Here is an 11,638-nt window from a genome sequence, read left to right on the forward strand (position 1 = left end):
TTGTTAAAAACTTTAAACTTTAAACTTTTTTATTTCTCAAAAGAATTTCCAAAATGTGATAAAAAAAAAAAATTTATTAAGCATGTATTTTTTTCATTTACTTAACATGGTATTTAAAAGATAACAAAGTTTTTTTTTTAATCAAATTGTACATCAATTTTACAATTCTTTCAGACATGTTTTACTCGACAATAAATTGAATTTCCCTTGACTCCAAACAGTGTTTCCATCTTCGGTGCTTCCCATTTAGCCAAGTATTCTTGTATTTTTTGTGTCTTGTGTTGTGTCTGCTTGTCGTCTACAATTTCCACATGTGGCCTTTCCTTGAAAGGCTTTTTGCTGGGGAAAAGTTTTCGCTGCAGCTGGAGGGCACCAATAAACGTCAGACGCGTGTCAGGGCGCGTCCTTTGTATCCTGACACCTCTATGGCTGATTTGATCCGAACTTTGGAGAACTTCGAGGGCGACGAGGCTACAGGTGAACAGGATGTACTTGGCCACTATGTGGCTGCCACCTTCGATTGGGCAAATCGGAAAGGTTAGCCGTGGGAAATGCTGCGATTCAAGTGGTTGAGATTACGGCAAGAACAACTGGAAACAAAGAAATTTAGATATGTTGACTAAGTAATTTTATTGTCTCAAAATTGTTTTTGTTTGCTCACTCTTATTTAAATGACGATTTTCTTTTTATCTATTCAAGGATTAAACAAGTAAATCAATTTTAAATTAACTCAAGCAGATGTTTTGCGTTCCTGTCTTCCTTAAATATTTGTTCCATTTTTCGTTCACCATCTTTATTTATTTCAACTCCAATGAGCTGTCCATAGCTCAAAACAAATAAGTAACATTTGTAAACGGAAAACAACAATTATTTAGATATACACTTTTTATAATCGAAAATACAATTTTTGTTAAAAAAATTTTCGTAAATTTTAGAAAAAAATGTATGGTTAAGCTTTAAGGTACATCTCTAAAAAATTGTACTAACCTAATTTGGAATGTATTGCACTTTATAAAATTCATATTTCTATAAATTTCATTTATTATAAAAAACTTAACGAAACAGTGATTTAATTATTTAATTAACAATGTTAATGGCCCGCTTTGCAGATTAAATGCGCTGTTGCTGCGCAATATAAACAGTTTTTCACCAATTCTTATCAGACGACAGATAATCAAACTCACACGCGCAGAATTAAGAAAAAAAATAAATCTCTTTGACTAATACAATTAAACTGATAACTTAACTAAATCAAACATGTCGCCCGGCAGAAAACACCCACTGAAAAATGTGTGACCCCTTTTTGGCATGTGGTCATGGTGCGACTCAATTCCAAATCCCCTCGTTTTCTTGGGCTCGAAGCTCTGTAAAGAGCTGTGAATCTAGAACTGAAAACTTATGTCAGCGGCACGCGTCGCCGGCACGTGACCCCGACATGAAAATCACGCTCAAGATCGCTGAAGATGGCAAATGGATAGGTCTGATGGTGGCGAAGGCTCTAAGTGGGAGTGCAAATCGTGGAGGTGATGAGTGCCTGTGTGCAGATGCTTTTAAATTTAAATCGAATCAAATTGATTTGCTTACAGTTCCAGTTTCACTTTTTTATTCACGCCGTGGCTACACTCGAAAAAGAACATTAGCTAGAATATGGGAAACAGAACACAAGTAAAAATTCAAACTAATGTTAAATAAAATATATTGGTTTCTGACATTACCGATGAAAACTAGTTTGGTTCTTTCATCTTTGTTTTAATACATTTTTCAAACTATGATCTATAATCTGTTTCGGGTTTTCTTATTAAAAACATAGTTAAAAATAATTAAAACTAAAAATGAATAATAAGAATTAAAAGTCTTACAGTAGTGTCACTAAGCAGCTTTTTTTTCCTAGCTATTAAAAAAATTAATGTGAATGCTACATAATTTTTAATTAGTGAAAACTTTATAACAGTTTTGTCAAATTTGTTTATTTTGGGCTTTTAGTTTAATAATAACAAATTTATTATTATAGTAGTACAATAAGTATTTATATATTATAATGAAAATCACTTGTTCCGTGTATATATATAAAAAAATTAAACTTAAAATAACAAGTGATGTTAAGTTTTTGTTTAAGTTCTTATTATAAGCCATTTCTTTAATTTAATTGTTTTGAAAAATTCCCGTTTGCTTCTTTTTAAAGACTAACAAATATGACATAATTTACTATTTCCAGCACATGTTTAAATATTGGCTGAAAATTTAAAGTTGGCCGACCGTCAACTAGTTTGTTGAGTGTAGTATCAATTGGAACGCCCCTTTCAAAAATTGGGCAAAAAACTGAGGGCAGCCAAGAGAGCGCAGGGCCCTGTCCACGTTCTAGCTCGTTGTTTAGCCATTTGACAAGTGTTTTGACAATATTTATTTGAGTTGCTACAACCCACACCCACAGCCCCGCCCCCTGCGGCATGCCAGCCCCTCCCGCCCACATTCGAGCCACTGCCGCTGGGTAATTTGATTTCCTCGACGCTACCATCATCTGCATCCTTGACGTCGGACACGTTTCTGCCTAATGGAGTTGCTCGAGTGGCGTGAATTTCAATTAAATTAAATCAAAATGTTGCATTTTTTATTAAGGCCATTAGCAGCACACACGCAACCTCCCGCCCCGAGGTTCTCCCCTCTCCAACCCCCCTGGTGCCTAGTTGGTTAAATTAAGTTAAGATACCACCTCGCCCGAGTTAAAAGAACTTGTATCTTAATGTGCATAATGAAGTGCCAGACTTGACTTGCCATGCACCACCTGCTTGTGCTAATGCGAATCCGGTGGGTGGTTGGATCCCACAGATGGGAGGGAAAGTTATTGAAAATGTCCCATTTTTCACTCGCAAATATCTGATAAGTGCAAATAAATTGAATATATTTTTTTTCTTTAATTGGAATACAATATTACTATAAAGAGTTAGAATACGGAAAGTATAAAAAGTCCAGTCAACTAAATTTAAATAAATTTATCTAAAGATAATCTTGAATACAAAATTCGGTTAAAATCAAATTGTAAGCTGTAACAAAATCACCCAGAATATATGTTGGTACATTATTTTAAGCTCAGAGTTTTAAATTTAATACTATTACATTTCAGGTAGAGAAGAAAAACTGTTTCTGAGGAAAGCGAATAATTAAGACGGCCAGAGTGGGTGTGTCGAATAAAGGTGGAGTGGGGTTTTTCCTATTGTTACATGTGCATTAAAAGTAATGCTGCAGTGCTCAGAAAATTCTGGAAAAAGGGAGAGAATGCTACTTTGAGTGGCAATAAACAATGCATAATGAGTTGAGAGTCTCGTTATTATTGTTGTCGCCCGCGGCTGAGACCATGCATTAGTCAAACAGGTAATTTAAATTAAACCAAAACAATATGCAGAGGTGGCATTTAAGAAAGGTGCGAAACGCATTTTGCCATTAGGAAATTGCAAATTAAGATGCAAACACTTCAGGCCCAACCATTATTGTTGCAACTCGCGACATTTTATTTTATAAAGAATACGAAGGGAAGCTAAAGTATATATGCCGTTTTGTCATTAAATAACCAAAATGGTATTAATACTATATTATTTTATTTTAATTATAATAATTACCCAGAATTTCAAACATTAAATGTGTTTTTTTGTCTTTATAACATACATATATAAGAATAACTTCCAAAAAGATTATCGACGGCAAACAAAATCTGGCCAGACTACACCTAATATAAAAAATTTTTATTTCTTAAGAAGAAAACAACAAATATCATCTGCTTTGGATGACAATATTTGATAAGCTTTCCGTTGAACAAATTTTGTTTTTCATATTTAGTTGATTCGGATCGCTACGCTGAGTATGTCTTTTGTATTTCTGCTATCTCTGTTTGTCTCAGTATTTTGCCAAGATGGATTGGCACAGCTCCTCGACGAAAATTGCGACATCCCCAAGGACCTAAGAATATTTTTTGGAAATAACGCACGTGTGGGAACCACTCCTTGGATAGCAGTTATAAGCAATATTACCGATGATTTTTGCGGCGGCTCACTCATACACCCACGTTCGTATAATTATATTTAGTCAACAATTACTCAACAATAATATATCTAATAATGATTAATTTAAACTTTATTCGTATCAATCAATTCCGCTTATTAGGCTGCTCTAATGGAAATAAATATATATATTTAAATACTATTCAAAAATGTATGGTGTGTATGCTTATCCCTTTTGAAATTGATTTTTTTCCAGGGTTCGTCTTAACCGCCGCCCACTGCATTCTCAAAAATCAACAATTGTAATTATCTCTCCAAAATTTTTTAGAATTATTCTAATACATTCATTTCTTAGGTTTGTGAGATTGGGAGTGTACGACAAATACTGCCCACCATCGCGTTGCCCAGAGGTGGAGAATTATAATGTGACCAAGGGCATACCTCATCAACAATACAACCATTTTGAAAGGACGAACGATATAGGTATTTTGAAACTGGACAGACAAGTGGTGTACAAAAGTATGTTGGAAAGAAAAAACGGAAATGAAGCGGAATATAGATAGTGTAATTTGTCAATAACAATTTTCTATTTCCTATAGACGCCATCCGTCCGCTTTGCATTGTTTTGAGTGACGAATATAACCCGTCTTCAATCGTTAATTTCTCGGTCTACGGCTGGGGTATAACGGATAAAGGATCACCAAGCTCAGTCCTTCAGACCATCAATCTTTCCCGTAGGCGATTGTGCTTTGGGAGCACTTTAAAACGAGAATCGCAGATCTGCGCTGGTGCCCCAAAAGGCGACACTTGCAGAGGTGACTCAGGTGGTCCTCTGGTAGCCAATATAACATATCAGGGATATCGCTTCCTTTCACAGATTGGGATAGTCAGTTTTGGCGGTCCCGAGTGCAATTCTAATGCCATTTACACAAATATTAATAGCTACAAGCATTGGATAAACTATACCATTTTGGATAACGATTACGATCAGGATCAGGAAAGCTTGTTGGATGAGAACTGCAGCAACACGCGGCTAAAACATGGATCTATCCGCCAGCCCTGGAAAGTAAAAATAATTCCTAGCTTTGCTAATGGCGCCCTCATCACAAATCGTAATTATTTTCAATGGTAAACTTAATATTCAATAATATTTTAATTTACGTTTTCTAGGCTTTGTTGTTACTATTGCAAGTGCTTTGCCCACAAATGTCCGGAAAATGTAAGTAGCAATTAACAAATAAAAAAAATCAACCTATTTGAAATCATTATTGACATCTTTCGAAGTTATAATTTGTGTGCGTGGATCGTAAAATGGACTTATGATCTTTATACAAATGCGTAGACGCAATCTGATCTATTTGGACCTTGGGGTCAAAAATAATCAAGAGTATTGAAATGTATTGAAGTGTGTTCTCTCTTCAACTCAAACTAAAGTAAAGTAGTTTTTTTTTGTTAGGTAAGAATATATACTAAAACTTGTACTGTTTTGATGATAAACAATATAAGCCGATTTCGCATCGGTATACTAAACTGTCAAGCATAGAAAGAAAGAATCATATAAGATAATTATTAAAAATGTATTTACAATTTGTTCTTTTAATTTTTGATGCAGTGAAGTTCAAGCGGTCGGCGGTGACAGCTTTTTCGTTAAGTCTGTACACAAGCATCCCCAATTTCACTTGACGCACTTGAGTTTCGCAAATAATATAGCTTTGCTTGAACTTGATCGAAGTGCGATTTATTCTGGTAAGTTTATTTATTTTTCCAACTTCATTTCTTTTTAACTTTCGTTACCTTGCTTCAGACATTTTAGCACCGATCTGCTTCCGCCCAAATCTGCAGAAGTTGGAAAACCCACCAACATCGCTTACCGCCATTATCCGTTCTTGGGAAAATGTGATGCTTAAATATGAGAACTTAACCGTCATTGATCGTTACCGTTGCTCTAATATCATTGGATATCCCGTATTTGACAATCAAATCTGTCTGAATGAATCCTCCTCCAATTTATTTTCAGATGGTGAAGTATTTGGTACCAACGAATATACGTCGTTGGGCGACAAGTTCTTTCTCTACGGCATTATGAGCTATAAGCGGAACGGTGTTGTCATTCTTACAAATATTAAATATTACGCGGGTTGGATAGCGGAAACCTTAAATTTTAAAAAATAAAATAAAATACTCAGAGAAAATGACATATTCGACTTTAATTTTTTTACTAATACATAGTATGCTTGATTTAATTATACATACTTAAAATGTAAGTAAAAATTTTGGATTTACATAAAGACTTACAATTCCACTGTAATTTTAATATGAAAATTGTACAACAAAATTTAAATAAAATAAAAAAAAAATAAAAAAACATTTATATGAATTATTCTTTTAATCACTTATACACCGGAGAAAACGGGTCTATTTGTAGAACTAGGGTCAAGCTCGATAACATCGTAAATCGTAGGACTTAAAACTCTATGATACAATTACTAAATTTCATTTTAAAAAAATTTAATTAGTTACAAACGCATCTTAATTAGAATTTTATGTCACAAAATATATTAAAACATTTAATTAAAATTAACAAGGAAATATTTAAATTCCAATATTTTAAATTTCTAATCTTTATTGGAACTCAAGATTTTACCTTAGTTAATAAAAGTAAATCAATAATAAACAATTTAATTTAATGTTAATTGTAATTTTATTTTAATAACATTTTTTAAAAAATACTGTTTAATAATCCCATAACCTTGTTTTTATTTGAAAATTTTGTTTGAAGATTAAGACTTAGTTTTCTTAAAAATATTTGCTTTAAACTTTAATAAATACACAAAAACATATATATTATAGGAATTTTTAATAAAAATTAATCATCGGATATTTTTCCAAAACTTGGCTTTTCCACAGACTTTAACATACAAGATTTTTAATTAGCCATTAAAATTTATTATCAGGGGGTGACATTAACCTTTGAATCAATTGTGCCATTTTTTCAAATTTGCGAGCTATTGATAAGCCTCCCTATAAGCTCCCGTTTCAAAAAATTGGCGATTGCATTTAGTAATTTAAAATCTGTTCTCTAGGAATGACGTCTTTTGTGGTTTTCTTAGGACTGTTTGTCTTGGTATTCTGCCAGGATGAAATGCTGGATAGTAACTGTGACCTTAAGCTTCAAAGCAGAATAACTTCAGGAACTGATGCACGCCCGGGAACTACTCCTTGGATGACAGCCATTAGCAATAGCACTAATTTTATTTGCGGAGGCACGCTCGTTCATCCACGTACGTACACTTATTTTATAGTAATCTGGCAATCGTTTAATCGCATTCTTTCCAGGTTTTGTCTTGACAGCCGCCCACTGCATTTTAGAAAATCAACAATTGTAAGTACCCTGCCGACGCAGAAAAAACTGTTTGTCTAATTGTTTTCGCTTAGATTGGTCAGTTTAGGGATGTACAACATGTCCTGCCCAGAAGACAAGTGCCCAGAAATATTAAATTATAATGTGATTAACGCCATATCTCATCCCCATTATAACAACTTAACCAATGAAAATGATATCGCTATTTTGAAATTGCACGATCAAGTGGTTTACAATGGTAAGCTAATAATAACCATTGGAAAATATATAACCTTTCTTATAAGCACTTAGAATAAGTATATATTCTGAGGATTTTTTGCATTACTATTTTTTAATTTATTTGTTTTATTACTCTATAAATCCTTAAATACACAATAATATTTTTTTGTAGAATTGAATCGGTAAAAATAGTAAAAAAAATTTAAACATTACCCGTGCTAAAATAAGCATTCCATTAATATATAAATTTCATTGATTTTTTAACCTTTTATCGGCCTAGCTTTTTATGGGTTAAAAAAATGTAATTTTAAAATTTGTTTGTTTTATATTAAATTTCAAATTTCTTAAGCCCTAGCATAGTACATACTTGATTATTTAATGCAATTGAATTTCAGTTTTAATAGCTTAAAAAATTCCGTATTTGTAAGATAAGATCGTTCAATGTGGAATAATACTTTCTTGAAATTGTTTTAATGTTGTCGATTAGAATGGATCCGTTCGATCTGCATTGTCACTGGTGACGGGCTAAACACGTCGTCAATCGTAAATTTCTCGGCCTATGGCTGGGGTAAAACGGAAAAACAAAACTTAAGCTCAATCCTTCAGACCATCAATCTTTCCCAAAAAAAAACTTGCTTGAAGTTTAACGGGGAATCGCAGATCTGCGCTGGTGCCGAAAGAGGCGACACTTGCGAAGGGGACTCAGGTGGTCCACTGGTCGCCAATATCACATATCTGGGATACGTATTCCCCTCACAGATTGGGATCACTAGCTTTGGTAGCATACACTGCAACGCTAGTGGCATCTACACGAACGTTACGGTCTTCAGACAATGGATTAAACGTACCATTTTGGCTAACGATTACGATCAGGATCAGGAGCGCTTGTTGGATGAGAACTGCAGCAACACTCGGCGAAAACATGGATCTATTCACCAACCCTGGAAAGTCAATATACGTCCAAGCTATGCTTATGGCGCCCTCCTCACAAAACGTAATTATTTTCAATGGTAAACTTAATACTCGATAACATTTTAATTTTCGTTTTCTAGGCTTTGTTGTCACTATTGCAAGTTATTTGCCCACAAATGTCCAGAATATGTAAGTAAATATGTCAACCGATTTGAAATCATTGATAAGATCTCTTGAGATTTGTATTTAGTATTTAAAAGTTCATTTAAAAAGCTTAGTTCAATTGATTCATATATGTTCGTTGTTAATCTGGTAGAACCTTTGCTGACACTTAAACATTTGCTAACAGTTCTCCAATTTTCATTGATTTTTTTTAAGATTCAAATTTATCCTCCTGTCACTTAAAGTCGTCATAGTTTGCAGAAAGGACGAGAACACAACCATTAACATTTTTGTAAAAACAGGTAGAACATGTAAACAGATAGTCCATGTAATTTAAACTTAAAAAAAAAACATTACTATAAAAAGAATGAATAAGGGTGTTGTTGAAACACCACATTACTTATTTTTTGTATAGCAGTGTACAATTTTTATTATAAAAAAATTGGCTAAACTGACGTTAGCATACTATGTCCTTACTCGTAGAGTAAAAGGGTATATTGTATTCGTGCAAAAGTATGTAACAGCTAGAAGGAAGCGTTTCCGACCCTATAAAGTATATATATTCTTGATCAGGGTCACTAGGCGAGTCGATATAGCCATGTCCGTCTGTCCGTCTGTCCGTCTGTCTGTCTGTCTGTCCGTCCGTATGAACGCTGAGATCTCGGAAACTATAAAAGCTAGAAGATTGGCATTTTGCATGCAGGTTCTAGGAGTTCCTACGCAGCGCAAGTTTGTTTCAAAAAGGTGCCACGCCCCCTTTAACGCCCACAATCGCTTATATACGATTTTAGAAATTTAAATATTTCGGAAAAGTAAAAATGCAGTGTTATTGTGTTTATCAATACCTATCGAAATGTAGAAGAAATTTTTCAAATCGGACCATTCATTAAAAAGTTATGCGTGATCAAAGTTTCTATCTCCGTCTCCATCGCACTTCCTTTACCTGAGTAACGGGTATCTGATAGTCGGGGCACCCGACTATAGCGTTCTCTCTTGTTTTTATTAGAACATATTACATTTTTTATAGTATAGTGCACTATAAGTTGGCTTTCTTCACTTAATTGTTTCCTATCTTTTGCTTTATTTGCGATGTAGTAAAGTAGACGCGATAAACGGTGAGAGTTTTGACGTTAAATCAAGGCACATAAAGAATAATGTAGCTTTGCTAAGACTTAATCGAGATGCTCAATATTCCGGTAAGTACCCTTATTAGGCACAATTTGTTTAAGTTATAACCTTTGTTCCCCTGATTCAGATTTACTTGCGCCGATCTGCTTACTGATAAATCCTGAACAATCCAATCCAACGTCACTTACTGCCATTATCCGTTCTTGGCACGGAACAGGGGACCTAGAACATCAGAGCTTAGACGTCATTGATCGTAGCATGTGCTCTTTCGATCAGTGGATTCGAAATCCAGTAGATAATATTAGAATCTGTGTAAATGACACCTCCACCAATTTAGTACCAAATGGTGAATTATTTGGTACAGTAGAAAAAGTGGGGTTGGACGAGAAGTTCTTTCTCCACGGCATTATGGACTACAGAAAAAACAAAATACTTGTTCTTGAAAATATTCAAACTTACAAAGATTGGATATTAAACATATTAAATATTGATCAATGACAAAAATACTATTGTACGACGTCATGTAATACATAAATAAAAAATGTAACAAATTTGTATAAACTTGCGAGTATATAACATTAACTACATATAACAGGTATTTTATTACGCTACAAAGTAATCTACGTGAATATAAAAAAAAAATACAATCATTTTTTTTTATATTTCAATTTTATTTTTTTTATTACTCCAATATAAAGTAATTTCTACACATTAACAGAAATGTTAAAAAAAACGCGAACGAATATAAAATATTTCTGGCTTAGTATGAAAGTAATAGAAACAGCGGCAAACCTTTCTTGTGATTTTGATTTTTAACTATTTCAGAAATAAGGATATCATTTATATCTAATATAAGTCATTCGTTTTTTAAAAATTGTAACCATTACGGTCAACAAAACATATTACCGATTATTGGTCAGATTTTTGATCACATTTGTAAATGGTCAGAACATCAACGGAATTCTACTATTTGTTAATAAAATATATCAGTAACAGCAACAGAACGTATGAGTAATACTCTTTAAGGCCAATGCTCGATGGTTGAAATTCCATCAATTATTCTGTTTTGGCCTTAAATGCTCATAAAACAACGATTATAGCTGGGAAGAGTTGGTCCTTTATACATACATAGAATTTAAGATTTAAAATAAAATAGGAATAAATTTAAAAAATCAAAACTCTAAATGTAAGTGTGTAAGAACGTTAACAGAGCTCTGTTAGTCAGCCTAATGGGTTGAGTCACTGCTAGGTTTATTTTGGACTCAGAACCATGGATTGCGTCTGCGATATAAATAAAAAATTATATTATTCTGAATTTTAATGTAAAATTTGATTGTAAATAGATTTATGTGGTAGATATAAATTATTTTTTTTAATGGTTCTGCCGTTTTAGCTATAGTATTTATACTGTTATTTGAAAATCACACAACATCGATAGTATCGAAAAACAACTTAAGTGTCAGCTCTAGATCAGGATTACCGTTACTGGTATATTTGATTTGGTATATTTCGGATCAGAAATTGGAGCACTTGTAACAAGAGTCATTATGTAAGCCCTGAAAATGAATGATGCTGAGTGAAAATAGAGTACAGTGCACGAAATAACGTGGCATTTTAGAATTAGCACAATCAAAACTTACCGGGAATGTCACTGAAATCTGTTCAATCCACATCCGGTTGGTATTTTTATGTACATTAATTCAAATTCCAACCGATTTTATTTGCAAGAAATTTTTGTGGCACGTGTATGAAGAATTAATTAAGAATGCTAAGAACTAAATCATTTACATTATTATTAGAACTTATAAATAAAAGTTAAATAAAAATTGTATACCTCAAAAATTAAAACGGTATTAAAAGTATA

The 11,638-nt window shown here is 33.3% G+C and overlaps 1 protein-coding gene across 1 annotated transcript; it reads left to right on the forward strand.

Annotated features, from left to right (window-relative positions):
• The first annotated feature begins 1,435 nt into the window (after positions 1-1,435).
• LOC108044960 (polyserase-2-like) lies at positions 1,436-8,677 on the forward strand. Its single transcript, XM_044460395.1, has 8 exons — positions 1,436-1,523; positions 3,893-4,057; positions 4,249-4,294; positions 4,348-4,511; positions 4,592-5,104; positions 5,797-6,129; positions 8,060-8,566; positions 8,625-8,677. Exons 1-8 carry the CDS (start codon positions 1,436-1,438, stop codon positions 8,675-8,677), a joined length of 1,869 nt encoding a protein of 622 aa, XP_044316330.1.
• Positions 8,678-11,638: the final 2,961 nt, after the last annotated feature.

This window comes from Drosophila rhopaloa, unplaced genomic scaffold (assembly GCF_018152115.1).
Source record: "Drosophila rhopaloa isolate 14029-0021.01 unplaced genomic scaffold, ASM1815211v1 contig_2, whole genome shotgun sequence".
Taxonomy (NCBI): domain Eukaryota; kingdom Metazoa; phylum Arthropoda; class Insecta; order Diptera; family Drosophilidae; genus Drosophila; species Drosophila rhopaloa.